Raw genomic sequence first — 20,191 nt, forward strand, 5'->3', positions numbered from 1 at the left:
TGCGCTGGACACATCTTAATATTTGGGTCGAACTGTTCTGGAACAATGTTGTATATACAACTTAACCACTGATTTCTAGTCTTGTCCTCTTTTGGAAGGCCAAACAAAGTAGTTTCGCTTTCACAACGAAACACAGCGTCACACACGGCGGGCTAGAGTGAGCGGTGGCCAGCGGATTCGACGAAGGAGCGTCCGGTGGGCTTGCGGCAACATTTATTTAGAAAACACACAGCACCTTCACGACATGGAGGCGGCGGCGGCAACAACAATACTATAGCAAGAATAAAAGTTACGCCTTCTTTCTTTGCGTGAACATTTAGGCGGCGTTATGCAAATCTTCCCACATCGTGACGTAGACATGTGGGGCGTGTTAGAACGAGCCGTTTTAGGTAGGCGTGGTTGACTCTTAACTTTTATAAAGAATATCTCTTTGGATTTGAGACTTTAGTCTTTGCAACCTTACAGATCTGATTGATTTATGCACCAAGAGCTTGTAACACTCCAAAGAGAAAGGAAAAATTGAAATCGCATCATATGACCCCTTTAAAAATATATTATTTCAACAGCTAAAACAATTGACATTTCTAAGTGAATATGCATTTGTGTAAATAAAATTGCATTAAAAATATGCATAAATAATAATAAAATAAAAAGTAAAATAATAACATTTTAAAAATCATTTAACCAGCTAGAAATCTCCTCATAAAATCTCTATACAATGATTTTTAAATGCCTAATACAGCAGTAATTGGCTACTAGAAAAATCATCAGTTTACGTTCATTAAATGTCTTCACTTCACGGTTTTAACTTTATTTAGGCCTTTGTTTCACATATGAATAATTCATGTAAGTTAGGTTTAATGCAAGTGCATGCTTAAAGCTGCCTGAGATCATTTCTGCATGTGTGAATAACAGTTGTCTTACCTTTGGTTTCATATGATTCAAATCTGTGTTTTTCTCGGTTAATTTAGCGGTTCTCATGGGTCATGTGACCTTGCGTCAGCTGAAGCCAGAGTGTGATTTGGATCCTGCCTGGGCTCAAGAAGATCTGAACACAGCAACGCAACGAACCATCTCACTGCTGCACACAAACACAGCACTTCAGAGAGATGGCAAGACCGGTGAATAACACACACCCACATGTGGGACAGTCATCAAAACTAAATTAAAACTATGGCAGGCCATTTTAACATTTAATCTAAGTATAAAACATGCCAGAATCTGTTTTCATGCTACTAGTACTTCCATTAGGTAGTAGTACTTATTAGGGATGTGTGCGACGACTAATTTGACTGACGTTTAAACGAAAGTTTTGTATCCGACTAGTCTAAAAGCAAGAAACCCCCAAAAGATGGTAAGAAAAAAAATTCCTCTGTGCGTGCATTTATCATATATAATAGCCTATATTTGAAATACTTAATCTATGAATCACACTGTCAAATCCCTCAATGAATTCTGCTTGCCGCACACTTGCCTCGCGTTATCATCATTTCATTTTAGGCGGACGTTAAAAAGAAAAAAAAAGGTATACACTCAACGTCGGCCAAAGCATAGCTTATTTATTCAAATCAGCTGGGGAAATGCAGAACAATGGAAAATCAATCAATAGCCTGACAGAATTCTTAATCTTCATATAACGTTAGCCAACATATTAAAACAAGTCAAAAACAATAGGAAGGTTTATCAAGAAATAGCATTAAAACGGCTTTTAAAAACGTACTTTGTGTAGGCTATATCGTCTAAAAACAAAATGCAACAATGCCCATTTTACTTACTCAGACCATGTGTTATTTGTTCAGTGAAATTATCAACGTGGTCTGGTGAAAGACAGGACCTGAGGCGATTAACAATAAAATTCCTGCACTTGAAAAAACGCGCTCGGCAGGAACTGAAGTCGCAGGCAAGCAGAGATAACGAAAAGCAAGCTGATTGAGTTTCAGAAAGCGCCTGGACATCCCGCACCACCACCAAAGTGGGTCTTCGTTAGAGGAATAGATGGCGCGGACGGGATCGCAGCACCGGCGGGTTGTAGTGAATGACGTGATTGACATTTGCTGGCTTTGGCCAGCCTCTAAGCTAACGCCTACGTGCCTGTATTGAATATGATTACGCATCGCTCCAGTAGAGTTATTGTAAGACAATTTATTTGAAATTACACAGTTTACACACACCTTTTTAGTTTCCTTCTAATTCAAAATAATCCCACACCTTCTCGTCTTTCGCATGGTCATTTTTGAACTCGCCCCAACTGACACGAAGAAAACGCATGTGAAGTCTAAGGGTAAAAATGTAGTTTCCGCCCAGATAAACTTTTTAAAATAATGTATTATTTTTCAAACGTTTTATTTTAACTTGTTATTTAAAATGTTTTAAATGCAATGTTAAAATGACGGTAATTTGAATGATAAAATTGTTTTTTTTTTGTTTTGTTTTTTTCCTGTTATGTAATCGACTATTGTTTTCAGTGTCGACTAGTAGGAGCTGTACCGTTTAGTCGACTAGACCCGCACATCCTTAGTACTTATTAGCTACTAGTGCTTATTCTTTAGCTACTAGTACTGTTTTAAAAGATACTAATACTTATTCATTAGATACTAGTTCTTATTTATAATTTACTGGTACTCATTCATTACATACTAGTACTTAGATACTAGAATGTATTCATTACCTGTGATATAGATACTACTACTTACTATTAGATACTAGTACTTATTCATTAGATACTAGTACCTATTAAACTGATAATAGTACTTATTCATTAGATACCACTACTTATTTCAGTAGTGACTTCAGTAGTAACTATTCTGTTGATACTAGTAACACATTTTTTCCCCATTGACTTCTATGGGAATCTGTCATTCAGATATCAACTATTCAGTTCTGACTAGTATGTATTACAATAGTGACTAGCAATGTTCCCTCTAATTTTTTTTCTTGCTGAGCAAAACTTTTCTCTATTTGGAGGACATTTCGGCCACCTGAGCAAAAACATTCTTTATACCAGACTTGTACAGCGGGCGCACAAAAAAGTGTGTAACTTTTAACTGTAATGCTATTTATATTTGATTTGACCCTTGATGTAACTAAATGATGTACATTTTAGGTTACCTGAGAAAACATTTTTTTACAGTGTAATACACTGCCGTTCAAAAGTTTGGGATCAGTAAAGTTTTTTTAAAGACGTTTCTTATGCTCATCAAGGTTGTATCTATTTGAAATATTATTGCAATTTAAAATAAAGTTTTCTATTTTAATATGCTTTAAAATATAATTTATTCCTGTGAAGCAAAGCTGAATTTTCAGCATCATTACTCCAGTCTTCAGTGTCACATGATCCTTCAGAAATCATTCTAATATGCTGATTTATAATCAATGTTGGAACATTTCGGCCACCTGAGCAAAAACATTCTTTATACCAGACTTGTACAACGGGCGCACAAAAAAGTGTGTAACTTTTAACTGTAATGCTATTTATATTTGATTTGACCCTTGATGTAACTAAATGATGTACATTTTAGGTTACCTGAGAAAACATTTTTTACAGTGTAATACACTGCCGTTCAAAAGTTTGGGATCAGTAAAGTTTTTTTAAAGACGTTTCTTATGCTCATCAAGGTTGTATCTATTTGAAATATTATTGCAATTTAAAATAAAGTTTTCTATTTTAATATGCTTTAAAATATAATTTATTCCTGTGAAGCAAAGCTGAATTTTCAGCATCATTACTCCAGTCTTCAGTGTCACATGATCCTTCAGAAATCATTCTAATATGCTGATTTATAATCAATGTTGGAAACAGTTGTGCTGCTTAATATTTTTTGGGACCTGTGATACTTCCAGGATTCTTTGATAAATAAAAAGTTAAAAAGAACCGTGTTTATTCAAAATATACATTTTGTGTTACAATATACACTACTATTCAGAAGTTTGGGGTCAGTACATTTTTTCTTTTTTTTTTTTTTAAAGAAATTAATATTTTTATTCAGCAAGGATATGTTAAATGTATAAAAAGTGATAGTAAAGACTTTCTGTTTTGAATAAATGCTTTTCTTTTTAACTTTTTATTCATCAAAGAATCAAAGAAAAAAGTATCACAGGTTCCAAAAAAATATTAAGCAGCACAACAGTTTCCAGCACTGATAATAAATCAGCATATTAGAATGATTTCTGAAGGATCATGTGGCACTGAAGACTGGAATAATGATGCTGAAAATTCAGCTTTGCTTCACTGGAATAAATTATATTTTTAAAGTATATTAAAATAAGGAAACCCATATTAGAAATTTCAATAATATTTCACAATATTTCTGGGTTTTTTTCTGTATTTTGATCAAATAAATACAGCCTTGAGCATAAGAGACTCCATTAAAAAACAAGGTCAATTATTTATTAGGTTTATAATATAGGCCTAACAATATAATATAATATCAAAACAAACTGAAGCATTTTAACTAATAGAATAGAATACAATACAATACAAACTGAAGCATTTAAACTGATAGAATAGAATAGAAAACAAACTGAAGCATTTAAACTAATAGAATAGAATAGAAAACTAACAAAAGCATTTAAACCGAGATTTGCTTCACTGGAATAAATTATATTTTTAAAGTATATTAAAATAAGGAAACCCATATTAGAAATTTCAATAATATTTCACAATATTTCTGGGTTTTTTTCTGTATTTTGATCAAATAAATACAGCCTTGAGCATAAGAGACTCCATTAAAAAACAAGGTCAATTATTTATTAGGTTTATAATATAGGCCTAACAATATAATATAATATCAAAACAAACTGAAGCATTTTAACTAATAGAATAGAATACAATACAATACAAACTGAAGCATTTAAACTGATAGAATAGAATAGAAAACAAACTGAAGCATTTAAACCGAGAACTGTAAGCTAAATATATATTTTTAAAAACATGAACGTGAATTCTTCTATAGCTATCTAAACATCCCTATGAAGGATAGTTTGCACAATGCACCTGTGTGTGACTGTAAATTGTTACCGTTCTGTGCCCATCATCCGACTTAATCAAGCCACTCTTCTTTAATACATGATGACGTTTTATTTCACATGTCATTGGTTTGCGTTGGCTCTCGCGTTGAGCTATTTTGTCCGCAACTATTGAAGTATTCGGTACAGGGACTCATTTGGCGCACATCATTCTCTTTCTGTGAAACCTGTAAACCACATTCACCAGTTCTAACTCTATAGTGGTTTGCCCGAGCATTGCAATTCTTTCATAATTGATATCTGAATGACAGATCCCATAGAAGTCGATGGCAACAATTTCTAATTTGTTACTAGTAACAGTAGAATAGTTACTTGTCACAATTGAAATAAGAACTAATATTTAATGAATATGTACTATTATCTTTAAAAAGTTACTAGTAGCTAAAGAATAAGCACTAGTACTTAATGGAATAGATACTAGTAGCTAAAAAATAAGTACCAGTAGTATTAAAATAGATGATAGTACGTTTTAAGCATTAAACGTTAAAATGGCTTGCCATATTACAACAGGTTTTGGTGCAAGAAATGGACTTCATAGTTCAAAAAATATTAAAGACATGTAGTTTGAAGTAAGGACGCCTCTGATTTAAAGACTCATTAGAGATGTATTTGTGTGTTGAGTTGCAGGATCAGGTGCATTTGTCCTGTCAGCGCCGGCGTTCTCCTTCTGTTTCCCGCTGCTGCAGGCGGTGTTGAGTCAGAGCAGCGGATCCTCAGAGGAGACCGAGCTCATGATGACCCACGCACTGCAGGTCATCAACACACACGCACAGCTGCGGGCGAAATTCAACGAAAGCGACACACTCATAGACGAGGTACCGTTGGGTTTTCAACTAGTTGCTTTGTCATTAATCTGTGTTTTTGATTTTATGATTTGTCAACTTTGCAGTAACTGAAATTTTGACATCTGGATTTGAATTTGATCAGATATTAATAGTTAGGAATAAATCAAGATTTATAAAGGCATGTAAGTGTTCTTATATTTAATTAAATAGCATGCAAATGAATGCCATACTTTTCTTTCATGACTTGTAGTGAATGAAGGAATTGTTAAATGATTGACCAGTTACATACACCAAGGATATTATGAAATTAAAGGGTTAGTTCACCCAAAAATGAAAGTTAGCCTGTTATTTACTCACCCTCAAGCCATCCTAAGTGTATATGACTTTCTTCTTTCAGACAAATCCAATCGGAGTTATATTAAAAATTGTCCTGGCTATTTCAAGCGTTATTATTGGAGTGTTTCTGTTCAACAGTCCAAAACACGTGAAATAAAGTGCATGCATCCGTAATAAAACATGCCTCACACGGCTCCGGTGGGTGAATAAAGGTCTCCTGTAGCAAATCCATGCATTTTTGTAAGAAAAATATCCTTATTTCAAACGTAATAAACATTTCTCTTTCGCTTCATCTAACTGTGGTACGCGGAAGCAGTTCTGGCGGCTGACATAGGACGTCGGCGTTGTGTGATTAGTGACGAACGCGGAGAGAGAACAAAACAAAACGCCGGTCATGTATTAGAAGTACAAACCGAGGATTTGTTAAGAAAAATGTTGGAGGATTTCAATATAAGCCAAGAGGAGACTGGTTTTCCTTCGGTAAAGTAAGGAAACTTTGCTTCTTTTGCTCCTGTAAACAAACTCGTGAGACTAGCATATTTCAGAGGCGCGCAACACGTACATCATCCGTCCACATACAACAGTCCACAGAAGTGAGAGAAAAGTGTTTATGATGTTTGAAATATGGATATTTTTCTTATGAAAACGCATTGATTCACTAAAGGAGGCCTTTATTCACGCCTCGGAGCCATGTGAGGCTAATACGTTTTATTACGGATGCGTGCGCTTTATTTAACATGTTTTGGACTGTTAAAGAGAAACACCCGCCCCCTGCAATAATAACGCATGGAATAGCCAGGACAATTTTTAATACAACTCCGATTGGATTCTTCTGAAAGAAGAAAGTCATATACACCTAGGATGCCTCGAGGGTGAGTAAATCACAGGCAAATTTTCATTTTTGGGTGAACTAACCCTTTAACTGAATTTAGTTGGATTGTGTTATGTGTCGTCAATTCAGGTTTAAAAAAATTTTTATATATTCAGTTATACCATACATGATATTTTTATATTATACAATATAAAAAAGTTTACAAAATGAGATTATTACAATTGTTCAAGTATAAAAAGAAATGTAGTAAAAAGAAATAAAAAATTCACTAATACAAATATATAGTCTTCATTTAAAAATATATATTAGAAAAAGATTATTAAAATAAAAATTATATTGAGGATTAAAAATAAAAAATAAATCATTTTTAATTACTTTAAATACAGATTTTATTAAAAAAATTTCAATTATACCTTTACAACCAAATAATATAAATTAATAGCTGACGTTATTATTCTGAAATTATTAAAATTACATTCAGATAGGAAACAGTAGAAATGTAGTAAATTTATTTAAAATTCAATAATAAAAATATTCAGTTATGTTTATCTAAAAATATAAAATTAAAGTAATAAATGAAAGTATTAAGATTATATTCAAGTTTAAAAATTAAATGTAATCATAAATTACAAATTCAATAATAAAACCTATCTATATAAAAATTTTAATGAGTACAATTTCAATTTTATTCATGTTTAAAACAAATGTTTTAAACAAGAATATATATTTTAAAAATCACTAATAAAAATGTAGCTTTCTCTGTGCATGTTATTAAAGAAAAATCTCATAAAATGTCAGAAATGCACATTTAGAATGATTCTATCCATGTCTTTATAACTGAAACCCCAGCAGTTTATAATTAAGGTTTTTTTCTATTTGTCCAGAACGGCCCAGAGCTGCTGCCCAGAGTCAGTATGCTGCTGCTCTTGACCAAAGTGATCGGCACGTCCAACCCTCGCCTTCAGGTAGAGACTCACATCCAGATCAGCACTCAGACACACACACAGTGTTTGAGGAGAGTTGTGATGGAGTGTGTGTGTGTTGTAGGTGCTGGCATCAGGCTGTCTGACGGCGCTGTGTGCCAGCGCTGGAGGGCAGGAGGGATGTGCGCTCGCCGAACAGCCTGAGATTGACGCTCTGCTGGAGGCTTTACTGTCCTCGTGCTTCTGTGTCAGAGACGCTGCGCTCAGGGTCAGTGCCTTTCTCTTTCTGACGCATGTGACATATTAAGAAATCCTTTTAATCAAAGCCAGTTGACTCTTGTAGGGTCTGCTGGAGATGGAGTTTGCATTGCCCACCGACAGCGCTGACGCCAGCGGTCTGAAGATGCTGAGGAGACTGTGGGTGGCCAAATTTGATGTGGAGGAGGAGGGCAGAGCGCTGGCGGAGAAGTGAGTCATGCACATTTTCACACTTCAGCTTCTGGTGCTGGTCCTAATGGGAGTTTGGTTGGTACTAAAGCTGCTTTCCAAACTCAGACACAGCAGGAAACAACACACAAAATGGTTTATTATGTAGACTTCAGTGCAGTTCACGGTTATGAAAGCAATCCTGGCTAGTTTGTGGAAGTGAACTGCTGTTGATGTATAATTTTTATAGTTAATATTTGTCATAACATTTCTCATTTGTGTCAATAAAATAAAACGATAATGAATTATTTTACCAGCTGATAATAATAATAATAAAATAAATTAAAATATTTCACCAGCTAAAATCATGGACATTTCTAAAAGTGAATACACATTTGTGTAAATAAAATAGTGAAAATAAAAGAAAAATATTATTTCACCAGCTAAAATAATATTTCTAAAGTGAATGCAAATTTGTGTCAAAATGAAATAAAATAAAAATACATTATTTTACCACCTAAAATAATCAACCTTTGGAAAGTAAATATATGCATTTGTATACATAAAATGATAATATAAAGTAGATAATATATTGTTTCACCAGCTAAAATAATTGACATTTCTAAAGTGAATTTAAATATTTTGTGAACATTTATTTATATCAAAGTAAAATTTTATAAAAAATATTTCACCCGTGAAAATAATTGAAATTTTAAAGTGATGCAATTGTGTAAATAAAAATACAGCTAAAAATAGAAATTTTTAAAGTGAATATGCATTTGTCAAAATAAAATGAAAATTAATAAATAAAATGTAAAAAAAAATATGATTTTACCTGCTAAAATAATTGGCATTTATGCATTTGTATAAAAAAATAAATAATGAACTGAAGTTTAGAGTTGAGATGTTGTGCAGTGGTGAGTCTTGCTCATGCAGTGTGTCTGTCTCAGACTCTGGCAGGCTCTGTGTCTGGATCTGGTCCCTGAGCTGTGTTCGCTCCTGATTGAGGATGTGATCCACCACGAGGAGGCGGTGCGTTCGGCGGGGGCCGAGGCTCTGTCCAGTGCCGTCAGCCAGTACCGCGAACAGTCGGCCACCGTCCTGACCCAACTCACGGAGCTCTACCACCAGAAACTCTACGTGAGTCTCGCACCCCACATGAGTCTTTCATCACCGCAGCTAGTGCTGGGCGGTATACCGAATACCGGTGTTTATTTTTGTTATGATATGAATTTTTTAAATACATGCTGCTTAAACAACATTCGGAACGCGACACTGTTTGAAAGGGGTCCCTTTTCACTGTTGCACTGTGGTGAGGGAACAGCTGTATGTGTTACTAAGCGTGAGCAGCGGCCTCCCAGAGAGAACGACAATTGAGTTTAATCTGTGAAATTAAAACCGCTGCGTTCACTGTCATAAATCACTCAGATGCTCATTTTGAATTCATTGCCCTACTATTTAAACTTTAATGGCCGTCATTGTGAAGGCGAGTCATTGTGGATTGTGGTTTGCGTGAGTGAATGGGACGGCTTTGATTTAACGCTCAGTGATGTTTGTGTTCAGAGACCTCCTCCGGTTCTGGACACTCTGGGACGCGTCATTTCTGAAGCTCCTCCTGACCAATGGGAGGCCAGGTGAGAGAATGATTCTATGAGTTGTTATAGAAATTATAGTTGGAGAGTTTCTCTATTTTTTTTATTTTGTTTGAGTTTTATTTTTAGTTTTTAGTTTTCATTCATTCATTCATTCATTCATGATATCTTTGGACAACATCTGTGTAGGTGTCAGTTAATAAAAATTATAGCTATTTAGAACATTTCTCATTTTTAGTTTTCTGTTTTTGATTTCAGTCTCTTTTTTATTTCAGTTTTAGTTTTAATTATTAGTTTTCATTTATTTATTCATTAATTTATGATATATATGGACAACATCTGTGGCAATGTTAGAGTTGTTATAAAAAATATAGTTACTTAGAAAATGTCTCTAATATTTTTAGCTTTTTGATTTCAGTTTAGTTTTAGTCTTAATTTTTAGCTTTCATTTATTTATTTATGATGTCTTTGGACAACATCCAAAGACGTTGGATGTTGGCAGAGTTGTAAAATGGGAGAGTTATAAAAAAGACAGTTTAGAAAATTTCTCTTGCTTTTTTTTTTTTTTTGGCGAGTTCAGTTTAGTTTTAGTCTTTATTTTTAGTTTCCATTCCTTCCTTCCTTTCCTCTCTTCCTTCCTTCCTTCATTTATTTATTTGTTATATCTTTGGTCAACATTTGTGGCGATGTTGAAGTTATGTCTCTCTTCTTTTTTCTTTTTCTTTTTGATTGTTTTTTTTTTATTTATGATGTCTTTTGACAACATTTGTTGCAATGACAATTTATTAAAGAGGGGTATTATAAAAATTGTAGTTATTTAGATTTTTTTTTTTGTGTTTTTTTTTTTTTATTTTATTTTTAATTAATTAATTTATTTAGTTTTATTTATTTATTTTTTGAACATGATTACTTTTTAGTTTTTGTTTCAGTTGGCTATTAGTTTTAATTTTCATCCTTATAATATTTAATTTTTTAACCAAATCCTTTTGTTTAGCTGGTCATGTTAAATGACTGCATATCTTGACATAGACAAGCTAGTCATGTCATTCTCATGTTTATATGCTTATATTAAACGTTCTGATTATACTTTCAAAACCTATTTTTAACATTCACAGTGCTGCACATTTGCCTACAGTACTTCATACATACAATACATTCCTTGCATGTTTTGATCAGAAATATTTGTGATAATCAACATCATGCTACAGATGTGGTCCATGAGCATGGAGTTGAAAATCACCCAGAATTTTTCTTCAGAGGAGTTGATCAATCAGTTTCCTCCATGGATAGGGCTTGTGAGTGATGCGTTTCCTGTGTGCAGGTGCGGCATTGCTCTGGCGCTTAACAAACTGGCTGAGTTCCTGGATGAGAGTCAGGTGACGCCCCTCTTCCTGTTCTTTGTGCCGGACGCTCTGAACGACAGACACGCGGAGGTGCGACGCTGCATGCTGGACGCAGCGCTGTCTGCCCTCAACACACACGGCAAGGTACTCAAACTATCAAAAACATCAAAATAAATCTGGAACAAAATTAAAACTAATTATTAGATCAAAAACTTAAAAACAGTAAAATTACTGGTTATACTTTATTTTAAGTTGTCCTTGTTACAGTGTAATTATGCATTTAAGTACTGATTCATATTAATTAATGACACGTACTTACTGTATGGTTAGGATTAGGGTTTGGCTTAGGGTTACTTGCTTGTAATTGTGCATAATTCATTGTTATTATAACAGTAAGTACATGTAACGTGTAACAAGGACTCCTTAAAATAAAGTGCTACCAAATTGCTAACTGAAAAACAAAAATTTAACTAAAATTAAGAAAAAATTACGTTTTATGAAATGAAACCTAAATAGTAATATTTCAAAAAAGCACATAACAAAATTGCTTTTGTTTCACCAGCTAATATAATTGACATTTCTAAAATGAATATGCATTGTGGCAAAACAACGGTAATTAAAATACATTATTCTGCCTCCTAAAATAATGTAAATTTCTAAAGTGAATATGCATTTTTGTAAATAAAATAAAAATGCAATGAATAAATATGTATAATGTACATTTTAATAATAAAGCGCAAGTGAATATGCATCTACATAAAATGAAATTAATAATAAAATAGGTGATAAACGTGAACTAAATGAAAATTAGAAACTGAAATTTGAAAGTTTGAATTGAAGCACTAAAATTACTACCTGAAAAACAAAAACTGAACTAAAAGTAAAAGTGAATTAAAAAGAAATTAAGCATAAATAGTTGCATTAAAATAATTAAATAAAGCAAAAGCATGTAACAAAATTACTAAAAATTAAACTAAAATAAAAAAAACTGAAAACAATAAAAGCTAACTTAAAATATTAAATTATAATATATAAATCATACTAAAATGAGACTGATCCAGGCTGATTCTCCGGAAGCTCCGCTCACTCCCTGTCTCTGTGTTTCTCTGTCAGGATAACGTGAACTCTCTGCTGCCCGTGTTTGAGGAGTTTCTGAAGAACGCGCCGCAGGACGCCAGCTATGACTCTGTGCGGCAGAGCGTGGTCATCCTCATGGGCTCGCTGGCCAAACATCTGGACAAGAGCGACCCTAAAGTCAAACCCATCATGGCCAAACTGATCACAGCCCTCTCCACTCCCTCACAGCAGGTCTGCATCTCTTTTTCTGTTTAGTTGGAATTAACATCCATCCAGTGTTAATATGGTATTTGTTTTTTAATTAGTTTTTATTTTTTTCAGTTGAATTCAGTGTTAATTTTGACAGCAAATTTTGATTTAATTTTAGTCATAGTCTTTTGACTAAAATGCCATTTCGTTTAAGTCATATTTTTGTCACCTGAATTGTTTTTAGTTTTAGTCTAGTTTTAGTCGACTAAATATCATATTGTGTGTAATTCTCCGTTCAATACTCCGAAAGAGTAGTCGCGCGCTGTGTATGCTTCAGTGTCTGCGCTCAGAAAACCGGACTGAATTGAGTTCTCTCTTGCGTTGTCAGATTTATCCATATGTCTGCTCTTCTCTTACTCCCACATATTGACATTTTTGAACGTTTTATGCGACGTGCAGCAAGTGTATGTTAGCTTATGTCCCGCGGTTTATGTACGCATCTAACCTTCGAACCACGCAGCAGATTTTTTTCAGAATGAATCTCTTCCCAAATCGTCCCTACCTAACATTTTCGTCTCGTTTTTATTCGTTGACAAAAATGTCAATAGATTTACGTCATAGTTTTTGTCATTCAAAAAAAAATTTAGTTCGTTGTCGTCGGTGAAAAAAATGTCGTTGTTTTTTCAGGTTTTCAACTAGATTTCAATTGTGGTGGTGTTAATTTTTTGTTTAGTTTTAGTTTGTGTTTACATTTAAAAAAATAATAATATTTAGTTATTTTTTATGCATTTATTTATTTGTCATTTTAATGATTTACCTTTAAGTACTTAAGCTGACTTACTGAAAATTGAGTATTTGAAGATTTTATTAAGTTCTGGTGGTATTTATTAACTTATTTCCTGAGATAAATTTTAGTTGTTGTTTTTTTTTCAGTATTTTTAATTTTTTATTAGTTTTATATTTAAAAACAAGTGGTACTTGTTAACCTATTACCCGAGATAGCTAATAAGTTACTTATTAACTGAGTGTGATAATTAACTGGTATAAACAATTAACTGATAAATGTTTTGCAACTATTGCGGCGTAGAAACAAAAATGTTGTAGAAACTGTAGAAGCTTTTTAAAGCTACACTAAACATTCATATTTAGAGAAACACTGATTTGTTTAATGCACAGACCTATGTTATTTTTATTTTTTTAATCTGTTGTAGTTATCATTTTTATCATCTCAAGTTTGTGAGAGCATTCATTTAGCGGATTTCTTGGCCATGCGAGCACAAATACGCTTGGGAACTAAAGAGGAAAATTTAATTGATTTATTGTGCATTTTTATTTTAGTTTTAAAGGCAGTACTTTAGTTTTAATTAAGTTTTAGTTTTCATTTTTGTTAATTTTATTTTGGTTAATTTAATTTGTTTATTTATTTTTAGGGCTGGGACAATAAATCGATGCATCGCGTTTCGTGGATCGATTCTGAGATTATCGGAATGCATCACTATTCTCTCTCGAATCGATTCTGAGCTTAGTTTTTAACAGCAGATGGCGCTCTAGGCTAGTTTTTAACCGCACACTCAAATGCTCACGAAGAAGAGCGCTTGTGCGTTCGGCTGAGTAATGTACGTGGTTAAATGTACTTGCACATCGGATTTTATGCTTTTATGATGCGAGATTAATGTAAGCACAGCCCACTGTGAACATCCTTGTAATTCGCTTCAACCTTCAAAACTTTATGAATGATTATTTTAGGTTCAAATGGTGCGTGTGTAAGGAACTGGAAGCAAGCAGAATACGGCTATTTCTAAAGCACGCAGTGCCATCTGCTGTTCAAAACGAAGCTCAGAATCGATTCAAGAGAGAATCGTGATGCATTCCGATAATCTCAGAATCGATCCACGAAACGCGATGCATCGATTTATTGTCCCAGCCCTATTTTTTTTTGTTTGTTTTTTTTGTTTTTTAGTTTTCGTCAACAGTAATAACATTGCATTGATCTCAGATGGTCTGGTCACCTGGTATTAACGTGCTTGTCTCTCTCTGTGTCTCTGGTCGTCCTCAGGTTCAGGAGTCGGTGGCCAGCTGTCTTCCTCCTCTGGTTCCTGCTATAAAGGAGGACGCCGGTGGGATGGTGCGGAAGCTCCTGCAGCTCCTGCTGGAGAGCGACAAATACGCCGAGCGGAAGGGGGCCGCGTACGGACTGGCCGGGCTGGTCAAAGGCCTGGGAATCCTGTCTCTCAAACAGCAGGAGATCATGACCACTCTGACAGACGCCATCCAGGACAAGAAGAACTCCAGACGCAGAGAAGGTGAGCAGAGCGGAAGGATCATGAAGCTTTATGGAAAACTATTGAATTAAATTAAAAGTTTAGTGGGTTTTGTTGGCATGACAAATAATATATTTAAAACGATAAATAATAATATTTTATAATGCATTTATAGAATTTATGTAATTATCTAATAATATAAAAAAATATATTTTATTTTTTTCTCCTCAAAAATGACCAGCTAGACAAGTAAACTCAGTTACTTGTTTAGCTTGTTTAAAAATATTTTTAAAAAATTGTTGTTTATTATGAATAATAAAATAAATTAAAACAAAAACACTACACTAAAGCTAAACTAAAATCAAATACAGCAATGCGAATAAAGTAAACAAGTGATGATAAATGAAATAATGATGACATAAATCATGCAGAATAAATTACACCTATTTTGAGCTAGTGCATGAGTTGTGGTGCTCATATGGGTGAATCAGGTTCGAGTCCAGCTTGTGTACTGCTCCCGTTCCCCACATTTTTCCAGATAATTCTGTCTTTTCTTTTGGATATTTGTCTGTTAAATAAACCCAAATAAATATAAATGCAGAGTAAAGAAAGAAAATGGTCAATTTAAGAAAAAAGTGAGTAGTGAGAGTTGAAGGTAGAAGTAAGCTTGTCATGTTCTCTGTGACAGGTGCTCTGTTTGCGTTTGAGATGTTGTGTAACATGCTGGGGAAGCTGTTTGAACCGTACGTGGTCCATGTCCTCCCTCACCTGCTGCTCTGTTTTGGTGATGGGAACCAGTATGTCAGAGAGGTACAAACTCTTCTGTTTTATACTCTATACTTTTTAACTTGCATCATAACCAGATGGTCATTTCATATAAACCTTAACAGCCCCTGTATTTAAATTCATCATGCTGAACTTGGTGGCCCCGTCCACAGTGAAATCTCATTGGTCCAAAATCATCATTACATACATTAAGCATCAGCAACTTTGTGGCAGGAGTTTTTGTTTGTTTTTAAATTTTTTTGCTTTCAGTAAGTCCTGCAAACTACTTCTCTTTCAAACTGTGTTGTGTCTCATCTAGTTAGACTGAGGTTGCAAATGAATGTATCTGTCCGTTGAGATGTTGCATGATGGTTTGCTGTGTGTCAGGCGGCGGATGACTGCGCTAAAGCTGTGATGAGGAATCTGAGCGCTCACGGCGTGAAGCTGGTGCTGCCGTCTCTGCTGATGGCTCTGGAGGAGGAGTCCTGGAGAACCAAAGCAGGTCTGTTTTGTGATGCTAAATATTTTTGGGAGTTTAGTGTTCAGGCCTTTGTCTGCTGAAGAGATAAAATTATTGTTTTATATTTTAATTAGTGTTTTTTTAATTCGTATTTTTTTTAAATATTGTATATTTTCTTTAAATTATTATAATAATATTTTCTTTAAATGTTATTTATTTTATATTATTATTATAATAATTATTATTTATCATTCTTTTATTATATTATAGATTTATTTTAATTATTGTTATGTTATGTTTTTGTTATAGTATATTTTATTTTAATTATGTTGATAGTTTTTTGTAAATATTTAATTATTAATATTATTGTTATTACTATTATTAATTATCACTGTCACATGAAAATGCATAGCATTGTTTATTTTATTGTTATTTATATTTATAGCATTTTTATTTTAATTGTTTTTATTGTATTTTATTTTTTACATATGTTACATTATTTCTTTGTCATTTTAATATTTTTTAATTATTGTAAGTATAGCGTTTCATTTTTTATTATTTTTGTATTAATCGTTATTTCACAGGGTAATGCAGATCGTTATTTTATTATTTTTGTATTTTATAAAAGAAATTGTAAAAAATTATTGTTTTTATTTTATTATTATTTTATTAGTAGTAGTATTTTTAATTATTAAATTTAAAGTTTTTGTTATTAGTGTTATTTTTTATTGATCATTATTACTGTCTTATAAGGAAGTGCAGGACATCGTTTATAATGTTTTTTTTATAAGATTATACGTTTTTTTATAATAATTATTATTAATCATTATAAGTGCTTCACATGGAAATGCAGAAGTGTAATGCTTTTGTATTATTTGTAATACTCTCATGTCTGTGTCTGTAGGGTCGGTGGAGTTGTTGGGTGCGATGGCGTACTGCGCTCCTAAGCAGCTGTCCTCGTGTCTGCCGAACATCGTTCCCAAACTGACAGAGGTTTTGACGGACTCTCACGTGAAGGTGCAGAAGGCCGGTCAGCAAGCGCTCCGACAGATCGGCTCAGTCATCCGCAATCCTGAGATCCTGGGTATGAAATATTATTGCTTAAATGCTTTTTGGTTTGAATGGAAGGTGTAGCACAGTGGGGCTTTAATGGAAGCGTTTAAGGTTCGATCCATACATAATCACTGAACTGATATTGTGAATTGGACAGCGATCACCCCCATCCTGCTGGACGCTTTGACCGACCCGTCTCATAAGACGCAGCACTGCTTGCAAATGCTGCTGGACACCAAGTTTGTGCACTTCATCGACGCTCCGTCTCTGGCTCTGATCATGCCCATCGTCCAGAGAGCGTTTCAGGACCGTTCCACCGACACACGCAAGATGGCCGCGCAGATCATCGGAAACATGTACTCGCTTACTGACCAGAAGGTGGGAAATCACACTGATGTGAACACAGCTGTGCTGTTTTATATCCTAAATATTGTGTTGAAGTCACTAATGTGTGCACTTTAACAGGTTGATAACTTCTGTTTCCTTTTTTCCACCGAAGCTGGTGTTATGAAGTTTGAATTACATTTTTAATTTATTTTTTTCAACATTGTTTTCAACATTGATAATCTATTAATATTTCTATTAAAATATTTCTTGAGAAGCAAATCAGCATATTAAAATTATTTTGGAAGGATCTGGAGTAATAATGCTGAAAATTAGCTTCTTTCTAAAACATTACAAAATATTTAACCAGTAGTGTAAAAGAAATACTAGTACTGGAAAGTAAATTTTATTACTTATTTATTGAGCAATTTAGTTGTTTAGTTATTGTTTATGAGATAATGTGGCAGTTGGATTCATTAGGTGAAAGAATGGTTAATTCAGATTATTTATGTGAAATATTATTAGAATCAATATACGAAGAGATTGTTGTGCTCCAAATAAGTAGAATCTTTTTGCTTCTGGTGCGTAGAGCCAAAAAGTCAATGCAAACAAACTGAAAAAGTATCATTAGAATAAAATGCTTTTATAAAAACAAGCCACTTTAGGCCTAATTGACACCATAATTTTAGATAATATCACCTCTTAACTGTGGTAAATCACTGTAACTCACTGTAACTCGAGTAGCTCTTGACTTTAATATCTCTTTGTGTTGTATTTGTTTGCAGGATCTCTCCCCGTATCTTCCCAGCGTGATTCCAGGACTCAAAGCGTCTCTGTTAGACCCCGTGCCCGAGGTAATATCAGCCGCCCTGATCCGTGAGAGCTTTTGAAGCCTGCTGGCATTAACTGTGTTATATGTGAATGTGTTTTTAACGGCGTCTGTCCATCAGGTGCGGACGGTGTCTGCTAAGGCTCTGGGTGCTATGGTGAAGGGAATGGGTGAGTCCTCTTTCGACGATCTGCTGCCGTGGCTCATGGAGACACTGGCGTCTGAACAGAGCTCTGTGGATCGATCCGGTGCCGCTCAAGGTGAGAGAACCATCACTGCACCATTAGAGGGCAGCAGAGAGCTGCAGCACACATATATTACACCTGCACATGTGTGTGTTTGTCTTTCTACTTTTATGTTGTTCTTCATTACTCTTTATCTTTGTCTTTTAGGTTTGGCTGAAGTTATGGCAGCGTTAGGTGTGGAGAAGCTGGATAAACTGATGCCAGACGTGGTTCAGACGGCCAGTAAGGTGGACATCGCCTCTCACGTCAGAGACGGATACATCATGATGTTCATCTACCTCCCTCTGACCTTTGGGGAAAAATTCACCCCGTATGTGGGTCCCATCCTTCCCTGCATCCTCAAGGTGAGACGTCACGACTGATTACTTTTAATTTCACATCGTTTCAATCATGTAAACTCTTGAATTGTTAAAAATATATTTATTATTAAATATTTTAATGTTAAGAAACTGTTTACTTTCTTAATATTCAGGAAAATAATTCAGAGTTTTCTTAATAAATTATTTTTATGAATTCTTATTACTTATAAGAATATGAGTCGAAGTTTAACAAACTGTTAAAAATAGATTTATTATTTATATAGTAAAGAAAATGTTTACTTAATATTTAAGAAAATAAATGTTGTTTTGTTTTCTTAATATGTTATTATAATAAAAATTGTTGTTACTCATGAGAATGAGTTCAAGAAGTTAAATATAAATTGTTAAAAATATATATTTATACAACGCCGGTTGCACCGCACTCTTCCGTCACTTAAATCTTTTTATTTTGGTGTGTCAATCTGTTAAATTACTTATAAGAGAACTATAAGAGATCATGATCCGCACTCACGAAAACTTCTTTTTTCGTTTTATTTTACATTCATCGTTGAGGGGAAAAGGTGTTTTCGTGAGTGTGGTATAAGAGATCATGATCCGCACTCACGAAAACTTCTTCTTTTTTCGTTTTATTTTACATTCATCGTTGAGGGGAAAAGGTGTTTTCGTGAGTGTGGATCATGATCTCCTATGCTAAAAATATATTTATGAAAATGTTTATTGTAATAGTAAGAAAATGTTAACTTAATATTTAAGAAAATAAATACTGAGTTTTATTTTCTTAATAATCTTTTTTTTTTAAGTAACTAATATTTATTGTTTTTATTTATTTGAGAAATATAAAAAAATTTATTTTCTTGATAATAAAATATTATGAATCTAATTAATGTTGAAATGTTTTTCTTTAATTATTTGAGAAATATTAAGACGTTTATTTTTTAATTAATTAATTAAATTAATTAATTAATTCATAGATGTTAAAGGGGTCATATGATGTTGCTAAAGAACATTATTTGGTGTATTTGGTGTAATGAAATGGGTTTATGCGGTTTAAGGTTAAAAAAACACATTATTTTCCACATACTCCAGTTTTTTATATTGACTATGCATTCCGTTAGTTTTTCAAATTGGTGTGTTTCGCTGGGCCGCAAAGAAATATAGAGCCTGAGTGTCATCAGCATAACCGTGGAAGCTAACACCATGTTTCCTGATGATATCTCCCAAGGGTAACATGTAAAGCGTGAAAAGTAATGGCCCTAGTACTGAGCCTTGAGGTACTCCATACTGCACTTGTAATCGATATGATACCTCTTCATTCACTGCTACGAATGGATGGCGGTCATATAAGTACGATTTGAACCATGCTAATGCACTTCCATTAATGCCAACAAAGTTTTCTAGTCTATGCA

At 33.8% G+C, this 20,191-nt stretch overlaps 1 protein-coding gene across 1 annotated transcript in view; it reads left to right on the top strand.

Annotated features, from left to right (window-relative positions):
* The window catches only part of gcn1 (GCN1 activator of EIF2AK4), a 68,205-nt gene that overhangs the window by 25,936 nt on the left and 22,078 nt on the right, over window positions 1-20,191 (top strand). Inside the window, exons 25-41 of the mRNA XM_016463791.1 lie at window positions 972-1,121; window positions 5,653-5,840; window positions 7,863-7,943; window positions 8,026-8,169; window positions 8,245-8,369; window positions 9,278-9,467; window positions 9,891-9,961; window positions 11,241-11,406; window positions 12,376-12,570; window positions 14,585-14,831; window positions 15,478-15,599; window positions 15,942-16,056; window positions 16,919-17,098; window positions 17,225-17,445; window positions 18,177-18,245; window positions 18,342-18,480; window positions 18,613-18,809. Coding sequence (XP_016319277.1) covers window positions 972-1,121; window positions 5,653-5,840; window positions 7,863-7,943; window positions 8,026-8,169; window positions 8,245-8,369; window positions 9,278-9,467; window positions 9,891-9,961; window positions 11,241-11,406; window positions 12,376-12,570; window positions 14,585-14,831; window positions 15,478-15,599; window positions 15,942-16,056; window positions 16,919-17,098; window positions 17,225-17,445; window positions 18,177-18,245; window positions 18,342-18,480; window positions 18,613-18,809 — 2,600 coding nt within the window. The remainder of the gene's footprint in view (window positions 1-971; window positions 1,122-5,652; window positions 5,841-7,862; window positions 7,944-8,025; window positions 8,170-8,244; window positions 8,370-9,277; window positions 9,468-9,890; window positions 9,962-11,240; window positions 11,407-12,375; window positions 12,571-14,584; window positions 14,832-15,477; window positions 15,600-15,941; window positions 16,057-16,918; window positions 17,099-17,224; window positions 17,446-18,176; window positions 18,246-18,341; window positions 18,481-18,612; window positions 18,810-20,191) is intronic.

This window comes from Sinocyclocheilus anshuiensis, unplaced genomic scaffold (genome assembly GCF_001515605.1).
Source record: "Sinocyclocheilus anshuiensis isolate Anshui unplaced genomic scaffold, SAMN03320099.WGS_v1.1 scaffold332, whole genome shotgun sequence".
NCBI lineage: Eukaryota > Metazoa > Chordata > Actinopteri > Cypriniformes > Cyprinidae > Sinocyclocheilus > Sinocyclocheilus anshuiensis.